The sequence below is a fragment of the Urocitellus parryii genome, chromosome 16 (assembly GCF_045843805.1).
Source record: "Urocitellus parryii isolate mUroPar1 chromosome 16, mUroPar1.hap1, whole genome shotgun sequence".
Classification (NCBI taxonomy): Eukaryota; Metazoa; Chordata; class Mammalia; order Rodentia; family Sciuridae; genus Urocitellus; species Urocitellus parryii.
Window position 1 is genome coordinate 1,471,698 of NC_135546.1, and position 12,673 is coordinate 1,484,370.

At 58.3% G+C, this 12,673-nt stretch overlaps 1 protein-coding gene across 1 annotated transcript in view; it reads left to right on the top strand.

Annotated features, from left to right (window-relative positions):
* Positions 1 to 12,673, top strand: part of Frmd4b (FERM domain containing 4B) — an 85,770-nt gene that overhangs the window by 46,100 nt on the left and 26,997 nt on the right. The window contains exons 7-10 of the mRNA XM_026392698.2: positions 4,077 to 4,160; positions 5,622 to 5,687; positions 6,748 to 6,805; positions 8,589 to 8,675. Coding sequence (XP_026248483.2) covers positions 4,077 to 4,160; positions 5,622 to 5,687; positions 6,748 to 6,805; positions 8,589 to 8,675 — 295 coding nt within the window. The remainder of the gene's footprint in view (positions 1 to 4,076; positions 4,161 to 5,621; positions 5,688 to 6,747; positions 6,806 to 8,588; positions 8,676 to 12,673) is intronic.

Sequence of the window (12,673 nt, forward strand, 5' to 3'; positions counted from 1 at the left end):
TCAGTGGCACAGCACCCCTGGGTTAGACCCCCGGTGCCAAAGATTTTTTAAAAATGCAAGTTGAGCCAACAAAAGGTGAACCATCGGCGGTCAGATGTTGGTGCTTCTAGTAGTAACTGAGATCCTTTTAGTAATTGCACGTTTAGGCCAGTTGTCACCCTTAAATACGGGGTCCGGCTCAGACGGCTTAGAAGGCGGCACTTCTCGCCCCTGTTCAGGGGACATTAAATATGCTTCCCTGGCTGTCGGAATCCTCAGCCCTGTCCACTCCTTCATGGTGGTGGGAATCCTGGGCAGGTCAGCACGGTCCTTGGAGGTGGAGCTGCCTCCTGCAGCCTGCACGGGGCAAGGGGACGCTGGCTGTGTGGGGTCAGCTCTGCTCTCTAAGAAGAGTAACTCTGTGGTCTGCGAGTCCCCCGAGGGCTGACCTGCCCAGGGGCAGGTTTGGGGGGTGTGGCTGAGGTCTCTGTAGGGGAGAGGTTCCTGCAGAGGTCTCCACGCGGTCAGCGGAGTGGACGTGGCTCCTTGTGCACCTTCGCTGGGGCTTCGGGGAGGAAGAGCGAGGGTGTTGGTAAGGGAGGTGGAGTGCGGGGCCTGGTCTTTCTGCTGTGCTGTGTTTTCGTCCACGGTTCTACCAATGGAGAGATGCCCCAGCCCAGGCGTGGACAGCAGCGTCTGCTCTCCCTGGGAAGCCTCAGCAGGCTCGGCTTGCTAATGGCCCTCCGCCCTGGTGGCAGGTGGCCGGCGGCTGCTGTGGGGGAGCCCAGCAGGCGCACACATGTGCCGCGGGCGGCTCTTTCCACACGTGCCCCCCACACAAGGGTGGCCTTGGCTTCTCCAGCCGTGAGTGGGGTGGGTACATTCCAGCAGGGCTTTTGAGGTCAGTCAAGAAAAACAGCAGCCCGTGGGAGGGTGGGCTCGGAAGGCCCACAGGATCCACCCCCTGAGAACAGTCGCTGGCCGTGCCAGCAGAGGGTCCAGGTGGCGTCCTTCTGGAAGGCCTTGGAAGCAGGAGTCCGGCGTGCCTCGGGATGGCCAGCCTGGGTGATCAGATCAGGTCTCTCCGGGGGCCTCGGGTTCTTGCCGCGATGACAGGGAAAGCGGTGGCTGGTTTGGTCCCTGAGGAGTGGCAAGTGGTGTCGATTTATGGGCACTCTCTCCAGCGAGGACCCGGAGAGACCAGTCCCTCAAGACCCCTGGGGTCAAGCGCGTCTTTAAAACAACCTGAGCATTGCCGTGAAGGTCGGGAACGTCCGGACGGGCGCGGGTTTACTGCCCGTGCAAGGCAGAGACGTCCCCGCGGGGCCGACGCGCCTCCCCAGCTGCTCGGGGGTGATCCTGGTTTATAGGAGCCATGTTGCCCAGCCAGCCAGCCAGGGGGGCGGCCTCCTGCTGCTGCAGCCAGACCCAGCTGCCCCCGCAGGCCGGGACGCAGGGGCTCAGACGCCCAGGCAGGCTCCCAGGAGGGTGGACAAATAAGCCCTCAGCTCCCGTCTGTCCACTCAGACGTGAAATCCCAGTGGGTCCTAAATTCCAAAGGTCAGTCGACCCTCCCTAGCAGCAGGCCCAGCCATCCCAGCACCCCGTGGTTCCTGTCCCGGGCAGTAAGTTCTCTCCCCTGGATAGCGGCATGGTCCTCCTCTGAGGGTCATCGGCCGCTCTTCGGCCCCCACGTCCCCTCATGGGCTGTGTTTGATTTGGATTCGTTGTGCGTTATCACACACAGGAAGGCACAAAACACACTGGGGTGAGGGGGCACTGCCCACAGCCCCACGCCTGAGGCGCGACCGTGTGGGGACTCACAGCCTGCTGAGCACCTCCCCCCAGCACCCCCACCCAGGTCAACAAAGCTCCCCGCAGAGGGGCTCTGGCTACAGCACCCATTGTCTTCTCCTGCTTTGTGGACACCCAAGAAAGATTGTCTCTATTCCATTTGGCCCTCCATGTCCATGAAGTCATACATTTCCTACGCAGGGTCTCTCGGGTCTTCGGGTGTGTGTGAGATTGACCCAGGTTGTGTGTGGCTGCGGTCTTTTTCTTTGCTGCATGCTATTCCACTGTAGGAGTGCACTGTGGTTAGATCATTACTGTCTTCTTTTTTCTTGGGATACAAAGGATTGAACCCAGGGGTGTTCTAACACTGAGCCATATCTGCCCAATCCTCCCCATTTTTTTTTTGTTTTTAATTTTTATTTTGGACAGAATCTCACTAAATTGCACAGGCTGGCCTCCGACTGGCAATCCTCCTGCCTCCACCTCCTGAGTAGCTAGGATTACATGGGCATGCCACCATTCCTGGTGCCAAGTGGGACTGAGGATGTGGCTCTGTCCAGCAGGCACAGGGCCCTGGGTTCAATCTCTAGCACTTCAAAACAGAGAGAGAGGGAGAATGGTCTTCAAGCTCAGAACACAAAAGATATTATTAAGAAAAATAAATATTAATCCTGGGAGTTGACAGCTGACCTTTAATATGAATCAATTGGATTGTGGTATATTTTGACTTTCCGGAAGCCCAAACCAGTTTCCCAAGGTTGTCAGTGTGATTAAGCCGAGCTGCTCGGATTTCAAAAGGACAGGAGACTTGTTCTTATGTAAGAGCGGGGCCCAGCGACTCTCCGCTTCCTGTAGTAACTCAGAAAGCCGACTTGGCCTCCAGGAAGGGCCCGGACCCTGGTTTGGAAGCTCAGCGTTGACGGGTGTGGAGCACAGTGTCTCGCAGTGAGGTGGCGGGTGCTCTGCTCTGTCCTCACGGGAGGCGGGCAGCGAAGGGGTCTGCCCAGAGGGTCCACTCTGCTGCCTGCGGAGCCCTCCTGAGGCTTTGGAGGAGGAGCACGTGACCCAGCCCATCGCGCCCCAGAGGGGCTGCCGGTGCCCAGCCTGGCAGCCTGCTGCCTGGACAGAGCCCACCTGGGTGTTTGATCCCAGGCCGCCGTGGGTCTGGGTGCTGCGCGGACGCAGGTGCTGGAAGCTCCTTTGCCCGGGTTCAGGGTTTGGTCCTCCATGTGGGGTTCACCCCGCTGGGCACCCGGGGAGCGCGGGTAAAACCCCCTCACAGTGATGCAGTGCACCTGTCCTGGGGTGTAGGTGGTGAGGGGCTGCGCCTTCCCAGAGTCGAATGTCCACCGTCCGTCCAGGGTCTGTCTGTCTGGGGGTCCAGCTGCAGCATGCCGCTGGAGCCAACCAGACCGGCCCCTCCTGGTCCCGCACAGTGAGACCCAGGGAGACGCTGGGTGCGGTCCCAGAAAGGCACGGGGGCCAGCGGTGCCCTCTGCCTGGGAAAGCTCGCCACCCGCCCTCCTCAGGACAATGAGGGTGTGCCGGTTGGCGCCTGGCCCTTGGACCCGCTCACCCACTCTGTCCTTGGAGAGTCGCCTGCTCCCGTGTGGACGCCCCTGAAATGCTCGGCCTGTCGGAGGGTCTCCTCTCCCGTCCAGAGTCGCTCTCTTGGCCAACCTCCACAGAGACCATCCCTGTCTAGACAGCTCACGTTCTCCCTCCTGTGAATGCAGCACCTGGCACGGGGGACATTTGTAGTTCACTCGATGCCACTCGAGGGACACCGTGGGTTTCCCTCCCAGAGATCTCCACAGAGACGAAGTTTCCAGAGATGGCTGAGCCGTCCGTTGTAGCTCGAGGGTGGTAGGGAGCCAACAGAGGTGTATCGGAAAGGTCTGCGTAAACCGTCTCCTGGCAACGTCGAGGGTGGAAAGCGGTTCTGTCACGGGTGTTCCCGCGCGGTGAATATGACGTAGCCCTGAAGAGGAGTAGGAGGAGGCCGAGGGACAGGGGGAGGTGTGAAGGGCGGGTGGACAGCGCTGCGTACCGTACAGCACGGGACCGCACAACTCTCTTCGCCTCACACGATGATGTCGACGCACATGAGCCTCAACGTCCCGTCCTGTGACGTGGTGTCAGGTCCAAGGCTGATTCTGCTTGAGCATGAAGCCCGTCTCTGGACGTCCCCGCAGACCCAACGTGTGCCTAGTGGTCACTTCTCGGGTCTGGTTCCTCGGGCGACCACGTGGACGACCTCTTAGGTACGGTGTCTGATGTCACCCCACTGTGTTTCTTTCTAGTGACGAAAGTGCCCGGAAGGACCTGAAGGCCCTGGCGGCCTTTCCCACCCGGACTCTGCAGGAGCACCCGTCTCTCGCTTACTGGTGAGCCAGAGCGGCGGACGCCCGCCCGCTACCCACCCCGCCAGCACTCGGGTGAGAGAAGGAGCAAACTGTGCGTCCAACGCGTCCGACCGAAGGCAGAGCCGGGTCCTGGAGGGGAGGAGCCCTGGCCCAGGACCCTGAGGTCACTGTGCCAAGACGTGGGGGCAGCCGTGGGCAGCCGCGGGTAGAGGGGGGCTGTGCGCCTGTGCTCAAGGTGAGTGGGGTGCTGAGCACGTGCAGGGGAGCGCACACCCTGCATGTGTGGCCTCCGCATGGCCCAGCCTCCGCCTGGCAGGGCGCAGTGTCAGTTAGGGATTCCAGAACTCGGGTGGCCCTGCCCAGCGGCCTCCCTGGCGGCCAGTGGTCTTCTCTCCAGCTGGACAGCATCCGACGGTTTTAGCCATCTTGGTAGTTAGTTTGTAATTTAAATGAATCCCTAGAACTCATTTTCCATCCCACAGTTTTCCTGGAAAATTATTTTTCTCTTCCAAACCACAGAGTCCATTAAACAGAGTGTCCACAGCTTCTGCCTAGAAATGCTGAAGACAGATTTGCTTTCCTCTAAATCTTGAGAAAGCAAAGATGATAAAATCTTCAACCTCACCCGGTGCAGTGGTGCACACCTGTCATCTGAGCAGCTCTGGAGGCTGAGGCAGGAGGATCACGAGTTCAAAGCCAGCCTCAGCAACAGCCAGGCCCTGTCTCTAAATAAAATACAGAACAGGGCTGGGGATGGGGCTCAGTGGCCAAGTGCCAAATAAAATAAAATAAAATAAAATATTCAACCTCTACAGCCTCAATTTGAAAGTTGGAATATTTCTCAAATTCATACCAAGGTTGAGGCTGCACTGCATGTTGACTCTGGAACCTTCTGAACAAACCATCATGCAATGATATCTTCTTTAAAAAAAAAATCAATAACTAAAGGCTGATTGTTGGTCATCCAGGGCTGGAGGAGGGGCATGGTGGCTGGTGCTGCTGCAGCCTCCTGGGCCGCCCGGCTGCTGGCCAGGAGGGCCGTGCAGGCCTTTATCCTGCCGTAGCGGGTGCACGGCACTGGCTGTGAGTGGCTGGTGGCTAGACCACACGCGGACTCTGCGCAGTTTTGTTCCTGTTGCTGGTCTCCCGTTTTAAACCAAGAAGAGGCAGGGAGGCCTTGGGCTCTGAGTCTCGGGCAGGATTCTCCACCTGCCCTGGGGCCTCCCTGTGCCCTGTGCACCCTGACTTCCCACTGGGGGAACGGGCTGTGTCCTTCCCCAGCAGTGGTGTTTTAAGAATCACCCTTCATGCCGCGTGCGCATATTCAATGGCCGAGGGCGCGACGGTGCTCGTCAGTTGGACGGTCAGGGATCCGTGTCCTCTGGCCAGGGCCTTCCCGCCAGCGTCCAGAGGCCGTGCACCTGGGGGTGGGGGGTGGGCCCGCGAGGCCGCGTGTCGAGCCGCTTCCTTCCTGTTTTGCAGTGAGGACCGGGCCATCGAGCACTATCTGAAGTTCAGAGGACTGACCCGGGGCCAGGCTGTGGTCCAGTAAGTGCTGCTTCTGCTCAGACTCGCTGTCACGTCGCCCCGCCCGGTCGTCACCGGGCACGGTTTCTGAGGTCTCGTGTGGGGTGAGCAGGCGTCCTAGCGTGTCACCAGCTCAGGCGCCCACCAGTGTCCAGCAGGGGACAAAAGGGACAAGCGTGGCCAGGTAGAGGGTGACGGGCAGAGGGGGACCTCGTGAAGGGAGGGCACAGCGAGGTCACTGCGCGGCCGGCCGCGCTCAACGCTGCCAGACCCTGTGACGCTGGAGACGGGGTTGGGGCCGCTGCTTCCGGGGGAGCTCAGAGCGTGTTGGTGCTGGGCGGTCCAGAGTGGTCACTCCTGCGATTCAGGACCCACAGGACCATCATGGACCATCAGCCCTGTTCTCCTGACGCGACACTCTCACGAGACTGTCCCACCCGGTGACTTTTAAGTGCGCTTCTGCCGTGAGACTCGGAGGAGGACTTTGAAGGCCGTAGGACTGTGAATCAAGGCAGCCGCTGCCCAGTGGGCAGTGTGGAGCAGGGGCATCTCCCGGGGGGCCCGGGTCCCTCCTCACCTCCCGCTCCTTGGCCCTGATCTGGGTCTGATCCTGGAGGCAGAAATGAGAACCCACAGTCCTGACCCTGAGTCCTTGACCTCTGACCTCTGACCTGCTTTCTGACCTGGGGAGCCAGCGGGAAGAGGAAGGAGGGAGTCAGACAGGACCCCTGATGGGTTTTAGTCCAGTCCAACGTGGGCTCCCATGGCCTGAATCATCGGGTGCTTACCTTAAAGCAGACTTGCCCTCTGAGTCTGCGGTGCAGCCTTTCCACGGGTCTCAAAGTCCGTGGAACACCGTCTGGTGTGGTTCTGCCATTCCGTCAGACGCTCTGGAACCGTGGGTAAGGGGTGAGCTGTGTCCCCCCCGTGATGGTCTGATGTGCCTCTACCGCAGCAGAAGACCCTGGTCGCGGTTACAATGACGAACACCAAGACCCACGTGTTTCTGAAATCGCTCGTCCCTGCGGGGCCGGGTGACGGTCTCAGGGACTGCTTCATGACGCGGGTTCATCTTCCACAGGTACATGAAGATCGTGGAGGCCCTGCCCACCTACGGGGTCCATTACTACGCAGTAAAGGTGAGCCCTTCCCCCGGGAGAAGGCCCTCTGGGCGCCTGGGATGTCTAGGAGTTACAGAATGACACCCTCTTTCCAAAACCACGTCCGGCTTGCGCCTGTGTGAATCCGTCTCTGGGACAATCATGGCGTTTCAGAGAGGGTGGATCCTCTTCTTTTTTTCTAGATTTTTTTATTTGTCCTTTTCAGTTACACGGGACACTAGAGTGCAAGGAGTCTGACTTCCCGTTCTCGGGGTGCTCCATGACGTGGAGTCCCACCGGGCGTGTGTTCATACATGGACCTAGGGAAGCCACGTCGGATCATGCCACAGTCTTTCCTATTCCCATCCCTATCCCTTCCCGTCAGCATCCACGTAGCACAGAGAACATTCAGCCTGTGGTTTTGGGGGGGACTGGCTTATTGCACTTAGCAGGACAGTCTCCAGGTCCATCCATTTACTGACACATGCCACAATTTCATTCTTCTTTATAGCTGAGTAATATTCCGTTGTGTCTCTGTACCGCAGGATGGATTTTCTTAACGTTCCAAAGCCTGATTCTATCTTGCCATCTTTACAAAGCACATTATTGGCAAGATATTTGCCACATCCAGATGCTTCCCTGTGGCCTCTTTTAGTCTGAAAATATTCAGGTCTTCCTATTCTCTCTCTTTCCCTTCCTCTCTCATTTTGGGGATTGAAGCCGGGGCCATTTTGGGCATACCATCAGCGTGTTTTGTATGTACATAGTATTTTCAATGTCTATAAGCAGGGAGGGGTGGAATAAGAAATGTTTTTTAAGGCCGGGCATGGTGACACAGCCGATTAATCCCAGCTGCAGGAGAGGCTGAGGCAGGGGGATGGCAGGTTTGAAGCCAGCCTGACCGCTGAGTGATACCAAGCCTCAGAATAAAAATAAAAAGTGCTGGGGGCGTGGCTCGGCGTCCAGTGCCTGCCTGGTGGGCGGGAGCCCCGGTCCTCCCCTCCCAGCACCACAAAGAGATAAAACAAAGTGAAAATCAAGATGATAAGGGCCCGAGGGTGCCCAAGAAGGGGGGCTGGGCAGAACGAGGAGTCTCCGGTTGATTATAGGTTTGTATTTTGTGGTTCTGGAACCCAGGGCCTCAGGCCACTGGGCGAGTGCTCCCCCACTATACCCCACCCCAGGGACAGGCTTGGAGTGACTTGATGTCGGGACACGTTGTCACCTCTGCCCCTCAAGGTGTCGGGGAACTAGGTGACGGACACTTGCACACTTAGCTGAGAGCCAGCCTCTGCCTCCGAGTTCTGCTGAGACTGAGCCGCTGGCCAGCATGAGGGAGCCTGGACCTCTGTCCCTGTGTCCGCACGCCTGTCCCTCTGAGGCAACGAGAGCACACGTTTGTGAACAAAGCTCGTGTCCCCTCCTCCCTGTGTGGCTGCACGTGAGGGTGTGTGGACAAATGTCCCAAACGCCGGGTCCGCAGCCTCGTGCCTGTGGTCTGCGGGCTCCCGGCCCTCGCAGCTGCCCGCTCGCTGGGAACAGAGGCCTCTTGTTCTAGTTCAGGGCCGAGCAGGGGACCCGCTCCCGGTGGAGTGGCCTCACCTCCCATCTGCTGTCCGGCCCTCGGACAGGAGGTCACTGTGTATTCACAGCTCACTCAGGGCCTCATGGATGTACACGTCTCGCTGGAGAGACCCTCAGAGCATCTGAGTCACGCGTTCCCCGCAGGGGGGCTGTTGTGACGCGTGGACACTTGCTGAGGGCGGGAGAGGGTGGCCCGCCTCTCCCCGACCTAATGAGGCCTCTTCTCCTCCGTCCCCAGGATAAACAGGGACTTCCTTGGTGGCTTGGCATCAGCTACAAGGGCATCGGGCAGTATGACTTACAGGACAAGGTGAAGCCGCGGAAGGTGAGTGTGGGTCCCCCGGGCGCCTACGGGGACCTGGAGCCCTTGAGCTGGCAGTGTCCCCGCGAGGGGCACCTGCAGCGTCTCAGGCCAGGATTCTGCGTAGTGGAGTCCCTGGTTGGGAGGAGGCTGAAGCTAAGTGTGAAATCCGTTTCGTAACTCGCTGATGCACCCTTTACACCATTGCACACCATCGCACGCCGGTCACCCACCTGAGCTATGCACCAGGATTGAGCCGTGAGGATGTGGGCCATGGTCAGTCCACGGCAGCCGTATGGAGGTTTCTGCTGGGGTTAGTGTGAGCAGGAGGCCGCCCTGTGTTACTCTGTGTGTGTATGAGTGTACACATACCTGCACGCACACGTATCGGCATTGGATTGTCCCAGGATCATGAAGACAGAAGCCAAAATCCTGGGTTCTCGCTGTTTCCCACTGGTACGGTCCACATGATCCTCTTCCTAAGGTGCCGCTGTTTCTAACTGACCTTCACTTAGAGTTCTCTGCAGGAAACACTTTTGCTTTTTGTAAAGAAACATAGGTCGCGGGCGGTTTCTTAGGCTCATCGCCGGTCGGCTCTGGGGCTTCTGAGGCCAAGTCGGTGACGCTCTGTTCCACGTCAGGCTTTAGGGAGCAGCTGCTTCTCTTGACTGGAGCAGACGCCTGCCGTCCACTCTGGCCTGTGTAAGGGTGGACGAGTCCGCGTGGTTCACCCTTCAGCCACCCTTGGCCTCCTAAGACCCACCCTGCTGACCTCCTGGGTTTGCCACCTCCCGGGGCCCTGCTGCCATCCCTGGAGGCTGCAGGAGTGACACGGTGACATCTAATAACAGACCGTGGTCACCCTGCCTGTTATCGCCACCCGACATCGCGGCCTCCGGTGACTCCCATCACACCTGTCTGTGTCTCGCGGGAGTGTTCCTCAAGCAGCCCTGTAATCAGGCCCAGCCCTCAGCTCCCAAGTGGCCACGGCCCATGGTCACCGTCTCCTCGTGTTATGCAAATCGAGCTCCTGCCTTGTCCCCATTTATGTTGTGACACTCACATGGATTGCACAGAAGAGTGTCCTGAGGCTGCCATGGCCCTTCCCATGCCACCCAGCCTTCCCGGACCAGACCATCTGGCCATGGAGGCCGCTCACCAGAAGTTTCCCAGGAAAGCAAGACGGCCTCATTCCCCAGCCACCCCACCCGTGTCAGGGACGGGGGACAGCTGCAGGCTGCCGCGCCCTCGGCACTGTGTCCGCAGCCCCGTGAGCGCGATCTGTTTGACGTAAGGAATGAGCCCGTAGTTTCCGGGGGACATCGCGTGACATCGTCCCTGTCTGCGTTTGAAGATTTACTTCTAGTTCCAAATTCCTAAGTAATAGCCTTAGAAATGAAGGGCACCCACCCTCCAGAAGCCACTTCCTGTCACCCCAGCGCCTCGGGAGGATGAGGCAGGAGGATCACGAGTTCAAAGCCAGCCTCAGCAGCAACGTAGTGAGGCACTAAGCAACTCAGCGAGACCCTGTCTCTAGATAAATACAAACTAGGGCTGGGGAGGGGGCTCAGGGGTTAAGCACCCCTGGGTTCCATCCCTGGTAGCAAAAAAGGAGAAGAAATGAAGGGCACCCAATTTTCTCAAAGATTCCCATATCACTCTCATTGATTGTTGCCTATTTACAACAAGTCGTACGTCTTTAATGTTTTTTTAAAAAGTAGCAAACACCCCCAAGTTGGGGCAGGAAGCCTCTCTGCAGTCTCCCTCCTGCCTCCGTGGAAATGGCTGCTGAGAACACGACACGGCTTCCCTCAGACCTGGTTGGTGAATATTCCGAGTCTTTACCAAGAGAGAAATCCCGCTGCCCCTCCTCCCGGCCTGGCCGTCTTCCCCAGCTCCCTGGGAAACCACTTTCTTCCTGGTCTCTGGAAGGCCACCTGGTGTCCCCTTACGGGGACATACATGATTTATGAGACCACTCCCCTTTGGATGAGCAGCACGGTGTGCACCCTGGGGTGGGCGGCAGGAGGGCGTGCAGAGCCTGATCAGCCCTGCCAAGGCCAACGGTCAGTGTCTTGGATTCACAAATCACTGCCTGTCGAGATTTCTTTGGGCACAACTCGCCATGTTAACTCCTTTTTTTTTTTTTTTTTTTTTTTGGCTAATTTTCTCCTGAATTGTGCTTTACGAAGGACCCTTCAGAGGTCTTGCGGGGTTTTCTGATCTTGTGCATTGACGGTGACTTAACTCCTAAGTGATTTCTCAGCCCCCGTGCCCGGATAATACCAGATCCCCACCGAACGCGATAGTGCGTCCCCAACAGCGGTCAGGCTCTCTCCTGGGGTCATGGAGCAGAGTCTGCCCAGTGTCTCTCGGGCTGTCCACTCCCGTGCCGGTGACTCAGGACACTCTCCACGGTGGAGAACGCTGGGCACCCCCCGGTCAGGTTGGCTGTTTAGTCCCGCCCAGGTCAGGGTTGGAGGTCACTTCCCTTTTCCATTTGCAGTTGTCCACGTGGGCCACTCACTTCAGGTGGGGCCCTGCGCCAGGCGGCTTGTCTTTTCCCGTGTTTCAGAAGCTGCCCCTCCACCTTCTCCTTTCTTCTCCCGTGAAAATCCGACTCTGGGTCTTGGCTCTGTGCACTTAGGGTCTTCTGTGCCCAAACAGCTCAGGGTTCAGCAGGACGGAGCAGGTTCTGCAGGTCCCTCTCCCAGCCCAGTTTGCACAAGGCCGGAATGCATGCAGGGCTGTGAGCGTGGACAGAAAGGAAGGACGGGGCCGCAGCTGTTGGCCCGGCCGGCCGGGCAGCCAGTGGCTGGGCAGGAATCAAGGTCAAATTGGCACACTACGGTGGGAGGCCCAGAGGCTCAGCCTCTGGAGCCACACGCTGCCCTGTTATGACAGTGGCTTAAATCAGGAGGTGGACCAAGAACAGAGACAGGGAGGGCAGGGCCTGGTCTGAAAAGGGCCCATCCAAGACCCTCCAGCAGGGCCCACAAGCCTTCCTGGGCAGTGTCACCTTCTCGTCACCCTGCACGCTGGGGACGCTTCTGTTCCCCTTACCAGAGCACCCGGCCAGGGCTCTGCATGCATTTTAGATTTAACCGTATTCTGCAGCCTGGGGAGGCCCCGGAGGGGACAGTTCATCTGTGCAGGGCAGGAGCTCGGGACACCCACGCACTGTCTCTGGCGTGGCTTTGCCCCATGGCCTGGGGCGTGTTGTTGTTTGGTCTCTCTCTGTCACTGACTCCTTCCTCTGCCTGTGGAGATGCCACCAGCTCTGGAGAGTGTGTGTGTAAGAGCTAAAGGAGGTCATTTACCACCAGGACTGGTACCCAGTCCTCACTAGGCGATGGGTTCCTTGGCAGGGAGGGGTCAGACAGTAAGGAGGCTTTGAGAGACGGGATGGATCACTGGCTACAGAGGCACCCAGCATCACCCCGAGTCCACAGTCCTAGTGAGGGAGGGAGCCCATATTTTGAGGGCCCTACAAGCCCTTCTTCTCCCAACTCTCTCACCATAATGCCTAAAGGTATGCGGCCCACGAAGAGAAAGACTTTTCTCTGGTACTAGGGATGGATTTTAGGGGTGCCCCACCACCGTGCCGCACCCCTAGCCCTTGCTATCTTTTATTTGGAGACAGGGTCTGGCTAAGTCGCTGAGGCTGCCCTAGAACCTGCAGTCCTCCCGCCTCGGCCTCCCGAGTCACCGGGATGACAGGTGTGAGCCTCCACTCCCTCAGCAGGTGGAGAGAAGACCTCAATCCTGAGTCTTAAAGATCCAGATCAGACACAGTTTACTTTCTAACCCTCTCTCTGTGCGTGAAATGAGCACCACAAACTCTTGTAGGAGGTGGAGATACACTAGAACTCGGGTCGGAACAGATGCGAGTCCGTGTTCCTTGCGGGTGTTCATTATTTATTTGGAGTCCAGGGAAGAATGTCTCGTCTCTTACCAAGCAGCAGACCATCGGCAGGTCGTGGCTGAGAGCCAGGACTGACTTCTACCCCTGTGGCAAGCAG